This window comes from Musca autumnalis, unplaced genomic scaffold (genome assembly GCF_047663935.1).
Source record: "Musca autumnalis isolate F117 unplaced genomic scaffold, ASM4766393v1 scaffold_3, whole genome shotgun sequence".
Taxonomy (NCBI): domain Eukaryota; kingdom Metazoa; phylum Arthropoda; class Insecta; order Diptera; family Muscidae; genus Musca; species Musca autumnalis.
Window position 1 is genome coordinate 131726331 of NW_027411866.1, and position 24576 is coordinate 131750906.

Consider the following 24576-nt stretch of genomic DNA (forward strand, 5'->3'; position numbering starts at 1 on the left):
CATATACCCATTTAAAAACATATGTTCTTGTAACCCAGTAGTCCACATTAATTTTATCTTTAGAAGAAGAGGCAATAGCATTCACTTTCAGCTAACGTACAAACTTATTCAGAGATAAGATAACCTTACTTCTAATATTATTTAAGAAGTTTGGTACACTGGGAAAAATTGTTATCAGGTGACCGGCCTTCTGTTGCGAATTTATGGCTTTGATCTATGGAAATACCCAACAATGTCTACACCATTGATGGATGTCAGATACAAAGCACGATTAATTCCTATGGACGCATGCACAGGCATTTGCGTTGCTGGCGCTTGCGCAAATGTTTTTATCTTTTGTGCAGTAGGTCCCTGAAGAAGTTGGGCGATATCGTTCACCCCCGATTTTGATTTTATTTTTTTTTTTTTAATTCGAAACCTAGCTCTCCTCCAAATTTTTTTGCATTTCGGAAGTTTTTGTTATCTCACTATAAGTAAGAGTAACAAGTCAATGTCTTACTTTTTCTCTCAGTGTAGTTGCTTTTCTATGTTATCTTGTTATTGTGTTTGTTTTTATTAATTATTAATTCAACAAACGAATTTTAATAAATATTTGAAGCGTGCTTTGTTGGAGGTATTTTTTATTTGATATGCTAATCACGATGAGGTGTCCACAAGACATGAAATCGTATCTCTCGCTATCGGCGTGAGCAGTATGACTTGCGTTTTCTTATAATCATTAGTCGGTGCTTGTAGCAGTGCGTAGTTATTTAATTTTACGCTAGAAACATATTCTGGATACTATACTAATTGCCACGATAATTGTCATGTTTCTCTTCCACCACTTCTCCGAGAGCGGTAAGATACTCTTCATAAAGTTTAAGCAATGCACGCTGCACCTTTCGTGCAAAATGGTGCTTCCACTGTTCTATAGAAAATGGTGCTTCTATAGACCCTTCTGAAAGTCAAGGGTGCTTCTATAGACCCTTTCTGAAAGACAGGGGTGTTTCTATAGACCCTTTCCGAAAGACAGGGGTGCTTCTATACACCCTTTCTAAAAGAAAGGGAGCTTCTATAGACCCTTTTTTGAATGAGAGGGTGCTTCTATAGATCCCTTGTGAAAGAAAGGTGGCTTCTATAGAACTTTTTCTGAAGGAGAGGGTGCTTCTAAAGACTTTTTTTTTGAAAAAAAAGTGGTTTCTATAGACTTTTTTTTAAAGGGAGGGTGCTTCTATAGACCCCATCTGATAGAAATGGTGCTACTTTACACCCTTTCTGAAAGAAATGGTGCTTCTATAGACACTTTCTTAAATAAATGCTGCTTTTGTATACCCCTTCCGAAGGACAGTGGTGCTTCTATAGACCCTTTCTGAATTACAGGGTTGCTTATATAGACCCTTTCGGAAAGGCAGGGGTGCTTCTATAGACCCTTTCAGAAAGACAGGGGTGCTTCTATAGACCCTTTCTGAAAGAGAGGGTTGCTTCTATAGACCCTTTGTGAAAGACAGGGGTGCTTCTATACACCCTTTCTGAAACACAGGGTGCTTCTATACACCCTTTCTGAAACACAGGGGTGCTTCTATAGACCCTTTCAGAAAGACAGGGGTGCTCCTATAGACCCTTTCTGAACCACAGAGGTGCTTCTATAGACCCTTTCTGAAAGAGAGGGTTGCTTCTATAGACCCTTTGTGAAAGACAGGGGTGCTTCTATACACCCTTTCTGAAACACAGGGTGCTTCTATACATCCTTTCTGAAACACAGGGGTGCTTCTATACACCTTTTCTGAAAGAAAGGGTGCTGCTGTAGACTCATTCTGAAAGAAAAGGTGCTTATATAGACCCCTTGTGAAAGAAGGTGGCTTCTATAGACCCCTTGTAAAAGAAAGTTGGCTTCTATAGACCCCTTGTGAAAGAAAGTTGGCTTCTATAGACCCCTTGTGAAAGAAAGGTGGGTTCTATAGATCTTTTACTGGAGGAGAGGGTGCTTCTATAAACTTTTTTCTAAAAAAAGGAAGCTTCTATAGACCCCATCTGAACGAAGTGTTGCTTCTATACACCCTTTCTGAATGAAATGGTGCTTCTATAGACGCTTTCTAAAATAAATGCTGCTGAATGTTTCTGAAAGAGAGGGTGCTTCTACAGACCTTTTTCCGAAAGAGAGGGTGCTTCTATAGACATTTTTCCGAAAGAAAGGGTGCTTCTATAGACCCCAACTAAAAGAAGTGGTGCTTCTATACACCCTTTTTGAAAGAAATGGTGCTTCTATAGACACTTTCTGAAAGAAAAGCTGATTTTATAGACCCTTTCCGCAGGACAGGGGTGCTCCTATAGACCCTTTCTGAAAGACAGGGGTGCTTCTATACACCCTTTCTTAAAGAAAGGGTGCTTCTATACACCCTTTCTTAAAGAAAGGGTGCTTCTGTACACCCTTTCTTAAAGAAAGGGTGCTGCTATAGACCCTTTCGAAGGAAAGGGTACCTCTACAGACCCATTCTGAATGAAAGGGTACCTCTACAGACCCATTCTGAATGAAAGGGTACTTCTATAGACTTTTTTCTGAAAGAAAGGTGGCTTCTATAAACTTTTTTGTGAAAGAGAGGGTGCTTCTATAGACCCCATCTGGAAAAAGGGTGCTTCTATAGACCCTTTCTGAAAGAAAATGTGCTTCTACAGACACTTTCTGAAAGAAAATGTGCTTCTATAGACACTTTCTTTTAAATCTGGACCGATTTCAATATATTTTGGCTAATTTATTTCTAGATAGCATTCTTGTTCACAATACAGATTTAATCACAATTGAGGCATTAAATACCTCAATTATATATACATATATGCGGGCTATATACCAAAACGTGGACCTACATAGCCCGTTTTCAATGCCAAAATTCCTACGTACATACAATAGATTTTAGCAAAATTTCGGGCGCTAGATGAATTCCACAGACGGACAGAGGGTTGGACATGGCTGATCAAGAATATATGTACATATATAGATTGTAGAGTCTAAAATTATTTTTTCGAGTAGTTACAAACGGAATGACAAACTTAATATACCCCCCATAGTATGGTGGAGGGTATAAAAAGGATCCGCGGGCTGTTGATCTGCCTAGGAGTCACACCCCGTCGTCATCAAGCGATTGTGAGCAAATCTCTCCCACAGATGTGGGTGCCATGCCATTTGTTTTTCGATGGTACTACGTCAAACACACAGCCTAAGGGCAAATACTGGTAGGAGGATACGGAGAAACTAAGAGCAAGCTTATGCTCGATCCAGTCTTCAGATACTGGTAGCGATTTAGACTCCGAAATCGATAACCAAAGCAAAACATAACCGTCATGGAGCAAGAGCATATCAAAGCGCACAACTCATGGAAAACTGCTACATAGCGTTCAACGGCGCAAGTATAAGAAGCACCATGAAGGAAAAAAGGCTGTATCGCAGTGCGCTCCCAAAGGTATCATTAACACTCCCTTCGGAAGCAGGGAAAAATATCAGATCTCCGGAAGAGCAGAACACTGCAGAGCCGACGAAGAAGAACAAGAGCTTCATACCTACAAATGTTTCGAAACGGATCAAGAGCCATGCAAAGGAGACGGTTTCGAAAATCTTTTGGCAGAAGGCGACAAAGTGAGCTCGAACGTGAAGAAGGTGTGGCCGACTGCAGAATCGACTCCAGGGCTTGGGGGTTCTGCAAAGAAATCGCCAACCCGACAGAAGAGGATACTGGTAGGGAGCTGTCAAAATAGCCAAACAACGTTACAGGAATGAACTCATCTATTCAGTAATCGATATCAATATAGGTTCCGGCAAGCTACCCAAAGATCATAATTCACATTTGACAACAACACCAAGATTTTGGATCATCTTAGGAAAGCGGCTACCATGGCAAAGCGGGTGCCTCATGCTGGTGAGGAAGACCAAATTAATGAACCAACTAAATCATTCGTTTTTGTTAGATGTTGGAGCAGCAAGTTCGAGACGAACGCATGCTCAAAATCTTTGATCGCCGAAACAAGATACTGAATGTGAAGATAAGGGAGACTTGCACAGGAAGGAAGAGGAGGACGGTACTCTCCCCATGGTGGGAATTGACCATCAATGACCATTCTGACAAGGACTAAGGGAAAGCGAGTAGGTATTAAATGAAATCAGTGACTCACAAGAAGCTCGTTTACTGGAGCTGACTAAAGATAAACCTCCAGCTGGGCGAGATGGCAATCATGTCACTGATTGAGCAAATTAATATAGGTAACATAAATATTGGTTTAATCCAGGAACCTTAGACTAATCTGAACAAGGCCTCTAAGTTTATAAGACACTTCTTTCGAAATTATCCATTCATTTAATTTGGACAATGTAAGATTTTTTGGAGCTTTTTGGCTATTATGTCAGAAAGCATGAATTTTCCCATAAACAAATAAAAAAGTGTCAGTCAGTTTTGCTAACGTAGATATACGATCCGAAAAATGACCTTAAAATGGTTTAAATCGTGAAAGTGTTGTAATTTTGCCAGTCATAGGTTTTGAGAGATTTTTGTTCATTCGGGCGACTACCATCAATAAAAATTCAAAAAAAGGAATCCTCGAACAGCTCTTAAATGAATTTAATTTAAGGGATTTAGGTATCCGAAGGTATTGCCCGCTATAGACCTTCTGGAAACTTGAAATACGTTTGGAAGAAATTTTACGATGTTCACAGATTAGGCCAAAGGGGATACTCAATTCGTAAATTATTGTTTTCACCATTACTGCTCTGAATATTCTTTAAAAAAGCCACGTTTATTGCTCTGAATACCCCTAACAAAATTCCTTTAAAAATCCATGTTTATTGCACTGAATGTCCCTTCAAAATATTCCTTAAAAGAGCCACGTTTATTAATGGCATAACTCTTCCAGAAGAACCGAAACTGGCGCATATCATGCTTGTGAAGTGATGCGACTAACCTACGTTCAAATTTTAGTGTTCTAATCGTCTTTACCATGCCCCTGATCTTCACCCAACGATAAAACAACTTAAAAAAAAAAAAACAATATAAAAACAAGTAAAAAAGCATTAAGTTCTGCCGGGCCGAACTTTTCATACCCTCCACCATAAAATATTCTGAACTAAAATGGAATAATTACTTTTCATTCCTGTCCCCAACTTTAAGTGGGTACGTTAAAATGACAGATAATGTTTATGTACATTTATGCTTCATTCGGGAGGCCCTTTTTTATGGTGCCTATATCTAACTATGTACATATGTTGACAATTTTTGGTGGGCTAGAAATTGGGAGGTACTGTTATATAGGGGTTATAATAAAACGTGGGCCTATGTTGACAGTTTTTGATGGGAGCCTTTAATGTCAATTAACTCCTAATTCGGTTAAAAAATTTAGCTAGAATCTTCAAAATATCGAAAATCGGTACATAACGTGGGAACTTCAAATGTCATTACCAGCTAGTTCGGAGGTATCTGGGCTATACGAAAATATGAACTTAAATGAACCGTTATATGGGGGCTATACCAAAACGTGGACCTATGTCCACAAGTTTTGTCATATAAGTTTATTGACATTTAAGAACTTTAAATGTCAAATTATAGCTACATCGGTCTGAAAATGTAGCTACAAACGTCAAAACACCGCAAATCGGGGGTACCGTTATATGGGGGCTATACCAAAACGTGGACCTATGTCCACAAGTTTTGTTATATAAGTTTATTGACACTTAAGAACCCTAAGTGTCAAAATATAGCTAAATCGGTCTGAAAATGTAGCTAAAACTGTCAAAATACCGTAAATCGGGGGTACCGTTATATGGGGGCTATACCGAAACGTGGACCTATGTCCACAACTTTTGTTATATAAGTTTATTGACATTTAAGAACCCTAAATGTCAAATTATAGCTACGTCGGTCTGAAAATGTAGCTAAAAACGTCAAAATACCGCAAATCGGAGGGTACCGTTATATGGGGGCTATATCAAAACGTGGACCTATGTCCACAACTTTTGTTATATAAGTTTATTGATACTTAAGAACCCTAAATCTCAAGTTATAGCTAAATCGGTCTGAAAATGTAGCTAAAAACGTCAAAATACCGCAAATCGGGGGGCTATACCAAAACGTGGACATATGTCCACAAGTTTTGTTATATATGTTTATTGACACTTAAGAACCCTAAATGTCACATTATAGCCAAATCGGTCTGAAAATGTAGCTGAAAACGTCAAAATACCGTAAATCGGGGGGTAACGTTATATGGGGGCTATACCAAAACGATATATCCCATCTTCGAACTTGATCTTCCGACGGCTAAAAAAATGGTATTCCCCAATTTTCAGCGAAATCTGTCAACAAATGCGACCTGTATGTTGCGAACGGACGGACGGACGGACGGACATGCATAAATCGACTCAGAAAGTGATTCCATGTATATCCCTAGAAGAAACTATGGGTCTATCTCGCTTCCTTTTGTATGTTACATACAAATTCACTAACACATAATACCCATTACCACATAGTGATGTAGGGTATAAAAACTAAATGACTAGGTGCATTTCTTGCCAAGTCATTCTTATTGGACAAAAACTTTGTTATGACATTTGTATCAATTTCGACTTATTGGTGTGTGACCAAAAAATAAAAAAAAAAAAAAAACAAATAACAGCAAAATACAAAATTATGAATTGAAAAATCATTAAAACACTTAGAGAAAATTTATATACCCACTCTTGTCAATTGCTGATCTGACTAAATAAACTTCAATGGATCGAATAGAATGAAAGCTATTTCCATAGGTAGCAGTGGTAATTATTAAAATGTATTTATTTATTATTTATTTTTTAATAATTAATTTCTAATTATTTTTTAGTGTGTCAACACCAACATTCAAGTTGAAAGTCATTGTTGGACATTATGTTTGTGTGGCACACTTCCAACAACACTCCCATGTATCATATTCATCCATTCATACGCCAAACACCGATTAAAATTCAAGATAAGAAACAGAAGTCGTCATTATAAAAAAACATACACGACAAACAACACAACAACATTTTACATAGATAAAGTCGCGGATACCCAAATCTTCGATATCATAAAGGAAAAATTGTTATTGTAGTAAAAAGTAGTAGTTTCTTGCATGTTCTGGAACAGGATTAAGTTTATTTTGTTAATGAAAATAATTACCAAATATTTCCAATTCAATTCTCAGTAAAATTCAGCCTTTAAACTTAACAATGAATTTCAATAATAGCCCAGTCAAAATAGTCATTGAAATAGCAAAAATTCTCACAAAGCTGAATTTTGGTGGAGAGGTAGGGTTTGTCAATAGCAGCAATATCCTAAAAGTCCCCATTGATCCCACGTGTGCAAAAAAAGTTCTTCGGGGTCAAAAGTCAAATTTTAAGTTTTTTGTTTGTTTTGAAAACGGTGGGTCTAATTAAGAAGTGACTATAGTAACTGTCCGTCTTTCTGTGCAATTTTTTCTTGTAAGCAAATCATAAAAGTGAATATTATTTAAATTAAATATTAAAAAATAAATAAATTAGTTTTAATTATTATGTACTACTGCTACCTATATAGCTTTTATTCTATACGATCCATCGAAGATTATTTAGTCGCAGCAGCAATTGACAAGTGTGGGTATTAGTCCGGTCAAAATAGACATTGAAATAGCAAAAATTCCCACAAAGCTGAATTTTGGTGGAGAGCTAGGGTTTGCCATTAGAAGCAACGTCCTAAAAGTCCCCATCGATCCCATGTGTGCAAAAAAAATTATTCGGGGTCAAAGGTCAAAATTTAAGGGTTTTTAGGTTTTCGGATTTATTTTTTGAAAACGGTTGATCTAATCAAAAAGTGACTAAAGTAAATATTGTAGACAGAAAAATTATCTACAAGTTTGATCCTTATAATTTTTTTCTTAGAAGGAACCATTCTTGAGATATAGCTGTTCTAAAAAACACATGATTTTTATGCACTTATAAGGGAAATATGCACATATTCAGACGAACCGGCTAAACTAAGCGAAGTAATCGGGTCTGTCCCCCAAAAAATATATATTTTCTTGAAGAGCGAAATTATAGCTATCTTCTAAAAAAAATCCAACAAAATCGGAGCATGTTTAGTAGTGTTATTCAATGTTAGAGTCATTTTATGCAAAAATAGCCCATTTAACCCACATGTATAATCGAAAGCCCAACGGGAACGACCCCAACGAAAACTCTTCGATTTTTTTCAAGTTTTGTCCGAAGGTAGGGTTTGTTGAGCTGATTACGGAAATGTATAATTTTCAATGGTTGCGGATCCGGTTCGCCGGTTATTAGACCCGAAAGGCCAAATTTAAAAACCGGGTTAGACCCGGTTCTACTGAACCGATTACTGCAAAGTGGGTATCGTTTGAAAGCTTACGGAAGTATCTAACACATAGTGTCGTTACTTTAACCGGTTCGCCTCATAATGTACTTACGCGGCTAATTTTTTATTTGACCTTTAGATCGAGATATCTCGAAAATGGCAAGTCTTTTTTAAGAATCGTAAAGACCAATCTTGTAGACAATTATCGAATCTACAACTTTTACTTTAGCGGGCTTTTACTAAGTATTACCGTTTTTGAGAAAAATTAAAAAAAGTGAATAATGCCTCCAAAAATGACCTTTGACCCCGAATAACTTGTTTTGCACACATGGGATCGATGGGGACTTTTAGGACGTTGCTTCTAATGGCCAACCCTAGCTCTCCACCAAAATTCAGCTTTGTGGGAATTTTTGCTATTTCCCCCTTATACGCATGTCTATTTTGACTGGACTATATATAAATTTTCTCTTAGTGTTTTAATGATTTTGCAATTCATAATTTTGTATTTTGCTGTTATTTGTTTTTTTTTTTTTTGATCACACACCAACAAGTCGAAATTGATATAAATGCCATAACTAAGTTGAATTTGGCAAAAAAAATCACCTAGTCATTTAGTTTGTTTTTATATACATATATATTTTTTTAAGTTTTCTTTAACGTTAGGTGAAGATCAGGGACATGGTAAAGACGAGTAGAAACGATGTTTGGTTCTATATGTTTGTCAGATAGAACACTAAAATTTGAACGTGGGTTAGTCATATCACTTGATGTTTTGAAATAAGCATGATATGCGCCAGTGTAGGTTCTTCTGGAAGAGTTATGCCATTAATTTTAAAGAATATTATTTGCAGGAGCATGCAGTGCAAAAAACATGGGTTTTTTAAAGAATATTCAGAACAGTAATGACATGGTGGAATAAGAAAGTGTTACATCAAATCATGCCAAACGTCAAATTTGCTCACAATAATGCATTACTGTGAATTGTTTGTTTACATTTTGTATGTGATTTTATTCACAAGAACGCATTTGGCAACTGGTATGAAGATCAGCTGTTTTGGGAGTTACCCCTTTCTTATTCCACCATGAGTAATGATGAACACGATAATTTACTCATTGAGTATCCCATTTGGCCTAAACTTCGCACATAGTAAAATTTCTTCCAAACGTATTTCAAGTTTCCAGAAGGTCTATAGCGGGCAACACCTTCGGATACCTACCTCTCTTAAATTAAGCTCATTTAAGGGCTGCTCGTGGATTCCTTTTAACAATTTTTTTATTGAAGGTAGTCCTTGTGGTTTTAATTGCAACGATATACCTATTTCTTTGGCAGGACCCTGCCTTCGGCCAAATGAACCAAAAGCTCAAAAAAATCCTGCAGCGATCTATTAAAATTACTGGTTGGCGTTATAAATGAATGGTGCTTTCTTTCAGGTACATTCCTCCAGATATCTTCTCCCGAAAATTACAATACTTTTACGCTTTAATCCAGTTTATGAGCATTTTTCGGATCGTGTGGCTGAAGGTATATCTATGTTGGCAAAACTGACTGACACCTTTTTATTTGTTTATGGGCAAATCCATGCTTCCTCACCGAAAGCTCTAAAAAATATTACATCTCATAAACCTAGAGGTCTTGTTCTGATTAGTCTAAGGTTCCTGGATTAAACCAATATTTATGTTACCTGTATTAATTTGCTCCATCAGGGACATGACTGCCGTCTCGCCTAGATGGAAGTTTATCTTTAGTGAGCTCCAGTAAACGGGCTTCTTGGGAGTCACTGATTTCATTTAATATCTACTCGCTGTTCTTTTGCATCCTCAACAGCGTTGGAGATGTAGAAGGACATTCCCTTAGTCCTTGTCAGAATGATGGTAGATGGTCAATTCACGTCATAGGCAGAGTACCGTCCTCCTGTTCCTTCCTGTGCAAGTCTTCCTTATCTTCACATCTAGTGTCTTGTTTCGGCGATCAAAGACTTTGAGCCATCTCGATCTTGCTGCTCCAACATCTAACAAAGACGAACGATTTAGTTAGTTTATGAATTTGGTCATTCCTCCATCAACTTGAGGCAGCCGTTTTGCCATGGCTTACCTAAGATGATCCAAAATCTTGGTGTTGTTGTCAATGGCTGAATGATGATTAGCTTGCCGGAACTTTATTGATATTTATCACTCCATAGATGAGTTCGATCCTGCAACGTTTTTTGGCTACCTTGGCAGCTCCCTACCAGTCTTTATTTTATTATTTGCCAGTCTCAGCAGTCGATTCTGCGATCGGCCACACCTTCTTCACGTTCGAGCTCACTTTGTCCGCTTCTGCCAAAAGATTTTGGAAACAGTCTCCTTTACATGGCTCTTGACGCGTTTCGCTCGAAACATTTGAAGGTATGGAGCTCTTGCTCTTCTTCGTCGGCTTTGAGTGTTCTGCTCTTCCGGAGATCTGATCTTTTTCACCGCTACCGAAGGGAGTATTAATCATACCTTTGGGAGCGTACTGTGATATAGCATTTTTTCTTGCATGGTGCTTCTTATACTTGCGCCGTTGAACACTATATAACAGTTTCCATGTGTGGTGCGCTTTGATATGCTCTTGCTCTTCTGTCGTCTTGTGGACCTTCTTCTTATTTGGAATTTACATGACGGTTATATTTGTTTTGGTTTGGTTATCGAATTCGGAGTCTGAATCGCTACCTGTATCTAAAGGCTGGATCGAGCATGAGCTTCCACTTAGTTTCTCAGTATCCTCCTCCCAGTAATTGCGCTTAGGCTATGTGCTTGTGCTTGGTTGCCACCGTGGTGCAATGGTATACACGCCCGCCTTGCACGCTAAAGATCGTGGGCTCGTTTCACCGGCCAGGCAACATCAAATATTCTTCATCGGTGGCAAAATACCCTCAGTAATGTTGGCGACATTTTCTGAGTATTTCAGCCATGAAAAACTTCTCTACAAAGTGGTGTCTTAAGACACGCCGTTCGGACTCGGCGATAAACATTAGGTCCCATATCATTGAGCTAATATGAACCGGGGTGTACTCATTGATATGAGAGAAGTCTCCCTTGTCCCTTCAGGGATGTTTGTGTAACAACTACCATGTGCTTGAAGTATTACCATTGCGAATTTTTGCATAGACCTGCATAGCGTATTGTTAACATACCGCTATGTTGCATAAGCTGATCTTGTCCAATTTTGGATGTCATGTTTTGTGATATAATTTTCATCTTGGTCCTTCTATTTGAGTTTAGACCACCCCTTGGGACATATACCGTCAATTGGCTGACACAGCCAACGAAAGCCCTGTAACTCAATATTTTTATACTCTACACCACACTGTGGTAAAGGGTATTATGTCTTTGTGCATTTGTATGTAACACGAGATAGACCCACAGTTCCCTATTAGACAGGTCGTTCGCATAGTACAGATCGAATTTTTTTCCGTTTCGGTTAAAAGTTGGGGTACCTCATTTTTTTAACCATAGGAAGAACGCTATTGCTCCCATATATCTGTCCAATTTTGTGGACATTTTAAATGTGTTACGGAATTTGGTCTAGAAAAAAATTCGCCACATTATATTTTTAAAATCGTGTTGGTGAAGGACATCATATAGTCGATCCCGATGGACTTTGATCCTTTCCTTACTGGTATTATTTTGTGAGTTTTTCTCTATATAACAATTTGTAATCTGAATTTCCCGTAAAAGCTTGGGAATTCATATGCAGACTTCGGTCCGAAATTAAAAAGAAGTCTTAAGACACATACAATTTTCCTCCAAGATCTCTTTTCCTTTCAATTAGAATTAGCTCCGGTTTCTTGACGAACCATCATCAAAAATCCTAATTGATTTCGGACAGTTTAGTTTGCTGGGTAATCATTACGTTAAATAGCTATTCTTGCGGCCAATCAACAAAAAATGTGTATAACGCTTTAGACATCTGACAATGATTGTTCTACATTTAATTGCTGTGATTTTTGGTGTTTCACACTTTATTATCCGATTGTGATTACCGTATCGATTACCTTCTAAGATAAGTCTTATCACAACAAAGAAGAGGTGAAATAAGAAACTCAACATTTTTGGGTTTTTGTGATGATAAGATATGCCAAGTCATAATCAACATGTTATGCACTTGATAAAACAATTCAAATCACATATTGAACAGTTCGAAACTAGCACTCTAAAAACATAACCCTCAAAACGATCAACCGGTCATCCACATCCACAAATTAAACTAACCACCAAAAGAAACAAGCAAATCAAAGCCGCCATGGAACGTTGGCAAAATAAAGTTGCTGTGGTCACCGGTGCCAGTTCGGGTATTGGAGCAGCAGTTTGTAAAACTCTCGTCGAAAATGGTATGATTGTGGTTGGTTTAGCTCGTCGTTTGGTCAAAATGAACAGCTCGGTGGCAAATACCCTAGCTGAGGATAAAAAACAAAATTTCCATGCCTTTAAATGTGATGTGGGTGATGAACAAAGTGTCAAGGATGCTTTCTCATGGATTGAAGATACATTCGGTGGTGTTGATGTTCTAATTAATAATGCTGGTGTTATGAAAACCACCTCTCTGCTGGCAGAAAATAATACGGAAGATTTAGTGGCCACAATGAATACAAATGTTATGGGTGTTGTTTGGTGTACTCGTGAGGCTTTTCGTTCAATGCGTCAAAGAGATGGCGCTATGGGTCATGTGATCATTGTTAATAGTGTTGCTGGCCATAAGGTGCCCTTTTTCCCAGGCATCAATTTTAACATTTATCCCTCGTCGAAGCATGCTGTCACTGCAATGACGGAGGTTTTAAGTCAAGAGTTGGCCAATGAAAAGACCAAAATTAAAATAACTGTAAGTTGTGGAAATACATTTGGTGGAAAATAATTGCTAAATATCTCTTTTTGTTTGTGCAGAGCCTTAGTCCCGGTGGTGTACATACAGAAATTTTGAATCACGATGTACCCGAAGGATTTCCCATATTGATGCCTGAAGATATTTCCAATGCTGTGCTGTTTTGTTTGCAAACTCCTCCACATGTCCAAATTAAGGAATTAACCATTAGACCTGTGGGTGAAATGTTGTGAGTCCCCAATGTCAAGTGTGCATATAGTTCGGGAAATACACAAGAACAAGAATCGAAATTTAAGATTTCATGAATCAAATATGTGTTTTCAATGAACAGGTTTTAATTTGAAAAAAGTGTTCATATTAAATATTAAAGCAGCCGAAGTTTTTTTGAGGTCATTGGGGGATCCCATTTAAGAAGTTCTTTGCGATAGTTATAAAATTCATACATAAATCTCAGACGTTAAGCTCCTAGGTGAGATGTTTAAGACTTTAGCAAGTAAAAAATCATTAATTTCGGCCACGGATACACAAAATGCTTAAATTAGGTCAGAAGATGTATCTAAAAATATCTTCAATCGGGCGGTACCTTTATATGGGAGCTATATCAAAGTGTGGACCTATGTTGAACATTTTTAGTGGAGACGTTTTGTTAGTTTGGTGGACAATTTTCGTGTCTGCAGAGAACCTCAAATGTAAATTTTTTCAATTCAAATTACGTACAGTTCTGTCAAAAAAAAAGCTAAAACTCTCAAAACACCGAAAATCCGAATAAAATTATGTTGGCAATTTTTGGTGAAGAAGTGTTGTGAACCCTAAGAACCTCAAATGTCAAATATCAGGTAGTTCGGTTAAAACACGTAGCTGAAATCCCCAAAAATACCTAAAATCGGAGGTACCGTTATAATAGCGCGATACCAAAACATGAACCTATATTAAAAAAATGGTGGAGAAGTTTCGTGTCTGCAGGGAACTTCAAATGTCAAATTACGTACAGTTCAGTCGAAAAAAACTAGCTTAAACCCTCAAAACACCGAAATTCGGAATGAACCGTTATATGGGGGATATAACTAACCATGGGCCTATGTTAGCAATTTTTGGTGAAGAAGTGCTTTGACCCCTAAAAACCTCAAATATCAAATTGCGGCTAGTTTGATTTAAAGTTGTATCAAACACCCACATAATATCTGATATTGGTTTGTACCGGAATAAACCGTTATATGGGGGATATACCTAACTAAGAACCTATTTTCACAACTTTTGGTGGAAAAGTTTTGTGAACACTGGGAACCTCAAATGTCAAATTACCACTATTTCGATAAAAATGTAACTAAAATGCTCATAATACCTAAAATCGGGAGTTACCGTTATATGGAGGCTATACCGAAACGTAGACCTATGTATGTTAACAATTTTTGAAGGAGAAGTTTCGTGACTACAGGGAACCTCAAATGTCAAATTACGGGTAGTTCCGTCAATAAATGTCGCTAAAATCTCCAAAATACCTAAAATCGGGAGGTACCGTTATATGGGGGCTATACCTAAACATGGACCTATGTTGACAATTTTTGGTTGTTATTGTAACAGTATTTTATTCTATGTTTGTAAGTGCATTTTTCTGCTTAATCAGGCTCTGGTCTATGTCCAATTCACCACAGATCTACTGGAGTTTGTTGAGTATGTCTGGCAGGGCACTTGAAAAGGCGCTGTGTGTCGTGTAGGCCTGTGCCGTATTCTAGACAGATGTTTTGCACGGTCTCATCGAATTTAGACGGCTGCACTATCCCGAGCGTAGTTGATGCAAAATTACTCTGGCTTGTAGTGGCAGTTGATGCTCCTCAGCTGCGATTGATGGGGCATGTTCTCCGAGGATAGCATTCACACGATATTTGTTTATGGCATCTGTAACTGCATCCGTGTAAATGTTATTTAAACCTGCTTGATAGGCATGTTGATCTAGGGTTCACTCTTGCAACGTTAGTACTTTCTTTCCTATCCATCATGTGGTGATTACAATGGTTCTCACGGTAACATCCCAGCAAGTACTGCAACGAAAGCATGGCATATTGTTGCTGTGCTGGAAGAATCTTTGTCTCCTCATGCTGCAGTTCTCAGGGCTGCATTCCGACAGATTTGAATATTTTTCCACCTTGTTTTACTTATATTCGCAGACCATACTGGCACTATATAGCTTGCCACAGACAGACCAATCGCGTTATATGTGGTCAATAAGGTTTCAATATCTGCACCCAAAATGCTGCCAGCTAGGAACTTGAGAACGTACATGTCAGCTTGTCGCATATGTCTGTGGCATTCGCGAACGACATGAATATGTTCAAATGTGACCCTTACAATTCTGGGATAGTTTGTGGCACATATGAACAGATATATCTCGCGTAGAAAAAGGTGGTAAGATTAGTCAAATAAGAGTTCAGACTTTTACAAATTATATCAGGGAAGGCACCTGACGCCAAGGTCATACAATCATCCGCCTAAGTTTCGATCCCAATGCCATTTAGAGGACACGGAATATAGGAGAGTTAGAGATTAAGCAGTTTCGGAGATATCACCCCGTCTTGGAGAACTCCCTGTTTCTCTCCACGGGGCTTGGACTTCTTGTTTCTGAATTCCACATACGACTGGTGTCCACACATGTAATTTATCATCCAACGTTTCAAACTTGACCGGAGGGTTGTCTGCTCCATGTCCTCAAACAATGTGGAGAGCTTGACAGTATTGAAGGCTTTTGATAAGTCAAGCGCCACCATCACTTTTCTATTACACCGCCTGATCTGGTTGAGTTATCGACTAACATGTGTGGAGATGGCGTGCAGCGCTGTTGTAGGGCTGTGCTGCTTATGGAACCCATGTCGATGATCGGCAACTGGATAGTTATTTCCGACACTCTGCGGAGGACTAAAGCATCAGTGGTCTTTGACAAAAGCGAAATCTGCTGGTATCCTTGCCTGGCTTCAATAGCATGACCACCCTGCCCATTTTCCTGGCCTTGGGAACTATGTTGGTGTCAAGCGACAGATTGAGAACTACAGTGAGATACTCGACTCCCGGTATATCCAGCTGTTTCAGCATTACCATGCACATTCCATCAAGGCCCAATGCTTTGGATGATTTAGCGTTCCTCATGACATTCGCAACATCATTAATTGTAAATTGTGGTGGTTCATGCTCGGCAGGATGCAATGCGACGTAGTAATCGAATCTCCCGTTACTCCAGGGATGCCCGACAAATTGTCGATTAAAATAACGTGCGCACCTCTTAGGGTCAGTCAGCATAAAGTTGCCAAACGTGAAGGAGGTCCGTTGCCCACAATTCACTTATTCCAGCTCAAATGTTGCAACTCCTCAGATGATTTAACCACCTTTTCCGTTTTGCTCTCCAACCAGTGTCACCTCCCTAGCTCTGAGGTCACTGGGGTTAGCAAGACGAAGTTCATCACACTCATTTGCTGATCCCGGCGCCTCCGTTGGGAGGTTTGGAGCGGTTGCACCTTTCTGCTACCCGAACACCAGAAGGGTTGGATATATCTCTGAAGCGGTGATTAGTAAAATCTATGAAACTAGGGCAATTAGCTTTCACATGATTAATGATAGTGCGGCAATCACAGGTGATGAAATCGGGGGGTCTGTTGATGGATACAATTATGATGAGATGGTCAGATCCAAGAGAAACGATGAGTTGACAGGTGACGTCATTTGTCAGACCAGATGACACGATGGTTATATCTGGCGAACTGTGATACTCTCCGCTAATTCTGGAAGGGGCGTCTTCATTGGCCATGCAAAATATAGAGCTATTAATCTGCTCAGCCAGCACTATATCCATCTGGTCGTTTCCGAAGGCCGAATGCCACAACTCATAATGAGCATTAAAATCCTCCAGACCAGACGGTTATGATCTTCAAAAAGCGGGATAATGTTGGGACTATAACCTGGAGTAGAGATATATATTTAAGGGCGTTATGGGTCCCCCTCCTCCACTTTTTGTGCGATCCTGCCTCTGTAACCATCACAGCAGCTGTAAGCTGCAGTTGTTGTTCAGCTTCCGCCCATGATATTCTTCAAATTCACGAAATCCTCTATTTCCTCGATCTTACCTCGTAGTCAATTGTAATAAAATTACAAAAAGGATGTATTTTCAGGGATTGGAACAACAACGGCTGGTGTTGAGTGCTGCTGCTGTTGGGGGGACTGACGACGACTCACTGGGGCTGTGTTCACACAGCATGCAACAACGTAGCCCTTGTCCAGAACAACCCATCTGATGCACCCACTCCCGGCTGATGGATGTGACAAACTGACCACATATTAATTGTTCCTGGGTTTTCCTCTGCCCTGGCACTGGAATTCGGGACAGGTATTCCGGGATATGCTGCTACCAACACAGAAAAACGATACAAATACAAACATGTGTAGACTGAGGTGGTAACCGCTGGCCGGAACACAGGGTACATCCATTATCGAAGAACCCGCCGCCGTGGGATTGGACAATTTTTGATGAAGAAGTTTCGCGACTACACGGAATCTCAAACGTAAAAGTACAAATCCTAAAAATACCGAAAATCGGGGCTATACCTTAACATAAGCATCGAAGAACCCGCCGCTGTGGGATTCGATAATTTTTGATGAAGAAGTTTCGCGACTACACGCAATCTCAAATGCAAAATTTCAAATCCTCAAAATACCGAAAATTGGGGCTACATCATAACATGAGCCTCTTCAAATTTGACCTGCCTATGGAAAAAATATACTCGAGTGTAAAAATATAGTGATCTAGCTCTAGCGACTTAGAATTGTATCCTGATCAAGAATATCCTGATGATTATAGGGTATCAAATGATTTTTTCAATGCGTAACAAACGGAAAAATTTAATTAATTAAAAAAAAAAATTATTCGCCCTAATAGGCAAACTTTTCAAATAAATAAAAATAAAAATCAGTTTGAGCTAGGCTGGGGTTTGAACCCACATACATGAGAAACATGTGTTGTCACGGCGTGTTAGAGTTCAGAGTCAAACTTATAGCTTTCAAAAGCTATGCTAAGCGTTTGTTACGGAAGTCATACAATTAATGGACAAATATCTATCGTTATAAAAGGTTAGATAATAGCGAAGCCGCTCCACAGTCGGTATGCCTTATGAGCCTCTACCAAAGGCGAAACATGTCACATAGTGGTGGTCATCGGCTTTCCTTTTTAACTTGCAAAAATCAACGGTCATTAACCTCGACTCCAACGAGAAAATATTAAATTAATTAAAATAAATATCTTGGCCCTAATATACAAAATTTTCAAATAAATAAAATTTTGTTTATTAAATATATAAATATTTGTTTTTTTTTTTTTTTTTTTAAATAAAAAAGTTTCACTTAAAACAATTTATGGTTTTTTGTCCGGCATATTACAAATTTGCAAAATAAAACTCCAACAAAAAGACCACAATTTAAAACTTTTACTATTTCTACTGGATTTTCTTGTTTCTATTTCTTTTTGTTGTGGCGACTTTAATAGCTTTACACTGGTGCAAGTAAAACTTGCACACTAAACCCGCAACAATTCTTCTTCATGAATGAAAAAAAGCAAAAAAAAAAGAAATTGTGGAACAAAAAAAACTCTTTAACTGTTTTAAACTTGAACAGATTTCAAGTTTAGTTTAGTCGTTTTTGTTTTGCAACTAACTGAGATTTTAATGTCTTTCTTTTTGCCAAGCAAAGCTCATTCACATTGTAAGCAACAACAAGACAACAACAACAAAATATGGTGCAAACGTGAAAAAGCCATCATTTCTTCTAAGCAACAAACAAATTGTTGTGTGTGTTTTGTTTTTGGTAGAAAGAAGTAGAAAAAAAACACAACAACGAAAACTATTTGCAGCTGCAACACATGATTTATTTCCATATGAAATGTTGAAAGAATGTTGAACGGCTTCTTCTAAAGTCCTTCTCCTTACCCCAGACGGGATATGTACATTACGTACATACCAGTACGTGTAGTATGTATTTAAGTAGATACGAACAAAAATTCGAAACAAAGAGCTCCAGATATTTAGAAAAGCGAGCAGGGGAAGGATATGTTTCTTTTTTCACAGTTGTCGTTAAATCGTTGTTATATATTTTTTTAACTATCGTTGTTTGCTGTAAATGAAAATACACTCAAAAAAATACACTCCTAAGAATTAGACGAAGCCCTTGAATTTTGGACTGCTTGTTTGGTATCTATAGACCAAAGCCGGAAAAAATATAAAAACATTTCCGAAGTTTTGTTGCTGTTTTTACCATTAAGAACCGTTCTCAACAAGTTCGTTGTTTTAGAAATGTGTTTATTGAGCTGTTCGGTAACACTGTGCAACACGAAAATTATTAACCATATTATGACACCGCAGCGGGATAGAAGACCAAAAATAAGAAGACACGTGTCCCGGCGTTTTTCGCTATCACTTCAGCTTTCGCGGTTATGGGTCCCCAAAACCTGAGGCCTTGATGTCAAAAGGGATAATTTTGTCAGGCACATATCTTCTAAACCGCTAAGAATTTGGGTTTACTGGTAGAAGAAAAGTTGTAGCGTTCGTCTTAAAGAATAATAATTGTGAACTCATAAAATCCATTCAACCTCAACTTCGAGGTCAAAATCGTCAAGGTCAATTTTCCCTTTTTAATTTTTTCTTGGATTTTAGTCTACAGATATCATACCGATCAAAATTGAAGCAAACAACCAACTAGAAAAAGTTACCATAGATCTCAGTTAACAACTTTCTAGAACATACAAACTCCGTAGAAACAGTTCTTAATGGTCAAAATAGCAAATCAAATACGATTTTTATCCTCTTTTCTCGGTTCCTGCTCCATAGATACTAAAGCGTTCAAAATTCAAGAAATCAATGGACCCCAAAACTGCAGCAATTATATCAGCAAGCAACTTTCTGAAACATACGAAACGTCTATGAACGGTTCTTAAATGTGAAAATAGCCAAAAACTTTTGAAAATATTCGATTTTTATACTTTTTTCTCCGATTCCGGTCCACAGATATCGAACCGCCCAAAAATTAAGGATACAGTCAACTAAAAAAAATGTACCTAATATTTCACTTAACAACTTTTTAGAACATTAAAATCCTAGGAACGGTTCTTCAATCCCACATCAAAATTGAACAGATATAGGGTGTTTGGAAAAGCGACAATATATATGGGAGCTATATTCAAATCTGAACCGATTTCGATATAATTTTGCACATTTCTGTCTAGACCGGATTCAGTTACACATTCCAAATTTCATAGAAATCAGACATATAGATCGTATTTGGTGCAGCAAATAGGTGAAATCGGCCGAAAATATACATATATGGGAGCTATATTGAAATCTGAACCGATTTCGATAAAATTTTGTACATTTTTTTCTACAATGAATTCAGTCACACATTGCAAATTTCATCAAAATCGGGCGTATATAGCGTGTTTGGTACATCAAATACGTGAATTCGGCCGAAAATATATATGGGAGCTATATCCAAATCTGAACCGATTTCGATCTACTTTGGCACATTTATTTCTACACCGAATTCAGTCCTTCGTTTCATATTTCATCGAAATCAGACATATACAACGTGTTTGGTTTAGTCCGGTCAAAATAGACATTGAAATAGCAAAAATTCCCACAAAGCTGAATTTTGGTGGAGAGCTACATTTTGCCATTAGAAGCAACGTCCTAAAAGTCCCCATCGATCCCATGTGTGCAAAAAAAATTATTCGGGGTCAAAGGTCAAATTTTAAGGGTTTTTTTGTTTTCGGATTTATTTTTTGATAACGGTTGATCTAATCAAAAAGTGACTAAAGTAAATATTGTAGACAGAAAAATTATCTATAAGTTTGACCTTTATAATTTTTTCCTAGAAGGAACCATACTTGAGATATAGTTGTTCTAAAAAACACATGATTTTTATGCACTTATAAGGGGAATATGCACATATTCAGACGAACCGGCTAAAATAAGCGAAGTAATCGGGTCTGTCCCCCAAAAGTATATATATTTTCTTGAAGAGCGAGATTATAGCTATCTTCTAAAAAAAATTCCAACAAAATCGGAGCTTGTTTAGTAGAGTTATTCAATGTTAGAGTCATTTTATGCAAAAATATCCCATTTAACCCACATGTGTAATCGAAAGCCCAACGGGAACGACCCCAACGAAAACTCTCCGATTATTTTTTTTTTTCAAGTTTTGTCCGAAGGTAAGGTTTGTTGCGCTGATTACGGAAATGTATAATTTTCAACGGTTGCGGATCCGGTTCGCCGGTTATTCGACCCGAAAGGCCAAATTTAAAAACCGGGATCTACTGAACCGATTCCAAAGTGGATATCGTCTGAAAGCTTACGGAAGTATCTACCACATAGTGTCGTTACTTTAACCGGTTCGCCTCATAATGTACTTACGCGGCTAATTTTTTATTTGACCTTTAGATCGCGATATCTCGAAAATGATAAGTATTTTTTAAGTATCATAAAGACCACTCTTGTAGACAATTATTGAATCTACAACTTTTACTTTAGCCGGCTTTTGCTAAGTCTTACCGTTTTTGAGAAAAATTAAAAAAACTGAATAATGCCTCCAAAAATGACCTTTGACCCCGAATAACTTGTTTTGCACACATGGGATCGATGGGGACTTTTAGGACGTTGCTTCTAATGGCTAACCCTAGCTCTCCACCAAAATTCAGCTTTGTGGGAATTTTTGCTATTTCCCCCTTATACGCATGTCTATTTTGACCGGACTAGTTCAGCAAATACTTGAAATATCCAAATCTGAACCGATTTTCACCAAAAGCAATAGCGTTCTTCCTATGGCTAAGAAATTATATTCCCCAATTTTCATCTGAATGCGACCTGTACGTTGCGAACGGACATACATAAATCGACTCAGAAAATGGTTCTATGTGTATGCCTATATGCCTACTATGGGTCTATCTCGTTTCCTTTTGTATGTTACATACAAATGTACAAAGACATAATACTCCTTACAACAGTGCGGTGTAGGGTATAAAGAGCTCTTTCCATAACCTGGGTACAATATACCTGTATAAAATATACCTATACCTGTTAACCAATTTCCTTACTTGTCAAAGATGTGCCTGTTCCAAAGCCATCAGTTTGATATTGTTGTTGTAACAACGCAAATATGTTCGTTCGTATATTTTATTCAGTTGCCTGATTCTGGTTTCTCTGTATCCAGACTCAAATATTCTGCAACGTGAACGGGTTGCATCCCTAACGAATCAGAAGACCGTTAAGTGGATTTACTCGACAGTTAAAAAATGCAGCGTGTATTGCGGTCCCAATCCACATGTAGACATTTGTTGGTTATCACTCTGTCAATTGGGGCCCAATACGAATTCAGACCACAGCACCGTCCGTATCTTAGATGGGCTAAAACCATTTCTGCAAGTACGGCATTCACACTGGCCTGAACAACTACATCAGTGTAAATGCTATTCAGTCCTGCCTGATAGGCTCGTTGATGTCGTTCTCGCTGGTACCTCTGGACCTCTCTCTCTCTCACTAGATAATGAAGATCTCTCCTGACGTGCCTGAGGAGGAGTGAGCCTGTCCTCTAGGTTGGTGCAGGTAACATGGTAACATCCAAGCAGGTACAGCACCTTGATGTGTTATTGTACCAATAGAATCTTGTTCTCCTCATAAAGATCGCCCACTAATGTAATGAGGAGACATCCTGTGGCAATCCTAATGGTGGAATTTTGGTAGGTTTGAATATCCTTCCACTGCATGCGTCGCATAGCTTCCAACATACAGGCATATTTGCTTTATAAAAGGCCAACAAGGTTTCTTTGTCTGTACCCAAGTGCCGCCGGCCAGCGACTAGAGGACTTTGTTCCTACTTCTGATCTTGTGGCTTCCACGGACGGCTTATACATGTCATTGGACGTAAGTTGTCGAAATCAGGTCACCATCGACCAATATGTTCAGGGGAGCCCCGTTACAGCTGTCCATGTGGTGAACTGGGTAGCAGTGAATTTAGTGGTGGATATTTTCATATTCCCCTGATGAATGACTAAATTGCACTAAGTCAGCTAGGTAGATATTTAATCTATCACATATGTATGTCATAGACCCGACGCCAAGATCGTACAAGCATTCTCATACATTATGATCTCTAGCCATCTCGAGGTTGTGGAATTCGACTTCTTATTTCTGAATTCCACAAACGACTGGCGTCCACACTTATAGTTGACTATTTTACGATTTAACAGTCTACTATGTCCTTCTCTATGTTCTCGAACTGCCTGTGGTGATTATCGTAGGCCTTCGATGGGTGAAGAGTCACCATGACTGTTCTGTCGCACAGGCTGTTCTGGTTCAGTCCTCGACTAACATGTGTGTGGTAATGCCGTGTAATTCTGTTGGGCAACTGGGAAACAGCTCTTTATCAAGTGCATCTCGGGGTGTGAATTGGTTAAAATATAACACTTACCTCTTCGGATCTATCATTTAAAGTTGTAGTTGTCCTGTCATCCTCCTTTCGTGGATTCGAGAGTAATTTATCCGTTGCCAATAATATTCTCCATTCTGTTCCAATTTTGCATTACTTCAGATGGCCAAGCTAATTTTTCCATTTAAACTTGCTTACTAGCCTGTTGGCTTCAATAGTAAGTTCCCTAAGTCTTCTGTCTTCAAGTTTCCTAGAAAACTTGTGATGATATACAGGAAAATTCGCGCAGTTACCCGGGGATCTGAGGGAATGATAGCAGTTCGCTGAAGCGGTGATTAGTGAATTTTCTGAACCCTTGTCAATCAGCGTTTCAGTGGTTCCTAAAAGTACGGCAGTCGGAGGTTATGAAGTCGTGTTGATAGGGTGGTGTCGTAGAGAAATTACAGGTTGTTAGGACATCAATTCAATTGTTCCAAAGGTTAATAAAGTTCTAACAAGGGTTGTATTCGAAAACATCTTCTTGTATATCCCTCACAATAATTTAAAGTTTTGCCTAGGGACTGTTAGAGGATCTCTTGATTTTTTTTTACTTCTTGAGGTCCTATTTACTACGATATTTTTTGTGGGCAATTATATGCATCCTGACATAATGTTCCATAAGATTTAAAAATGACACGGTGATCAACTAAAGTGCCTGAAAGGCACCATAACTATCGAAAGGACTGATTGACATTGTTCCAAGCTTTGCGCATCGTAATATTTCCTTCACACTTAAATCACATTCGAATATGGACTATATCGGACCGAAGAAAGGCTGTTCTATGGACCCTTTTTGAATTCCCGAATTTCATATCGGGGGGGGGGCCCACCTGACCAAAATTTTGAAAGTTCATGTTAGCGAAAATTTTTTATTTAGCAAAGACGTAAACCTTATTTTAGACTTATATTACTGATGAAATATTGTTTATTACT

General features: G+C 38.3%; 2 protein-coding genes across 3 annotated transcripts in view; both read left to right on the plus strand.

The window, feature by feature from the left end:
* m (zona pellucida domain-containing protein miniature) overlaps positions 1 to 24576 on the plus strand; it is a 196426-nt gene that overhangs the window by 130018 nt on the left and 41832 nt on the right. The gene's annotated exons all lie outside the window — the stretch shown is intronic.
* LOC141400097 (farnesol dehydrogenase-like) lies at positions 12583 to 13391 on the plus strand. Its single transcript, XM_073979525.1, has 2 exons — positions 12583 to 13158; positions 13221 to 13391. The coding sequence occupies exons 1-2, from the start codon at positions 12583 to 12585 to the stop codon at positions 13389 to 13391; spliced, it is 747 nt and encodes a 248-aa protein (XP_073835626.1).

Bases quoted from the DNA above. Each gene is read 5' to 3' on its own strand.
- LOC141400097 (XM_073979525.1), top strand. From the start codon at position 12,583: ATGGAACGTTGGCAAAATAAAGTTGCTGTGGTCACCGGTGCCAGTTCG. The intron at 13,159-13,220 runs GTAAGTTGTGGA...TTGTTTGTGCAG, and splicing joins AGACCAAAATTAAAATAACT to AGCCTTAGTCCCGGTGGTGT.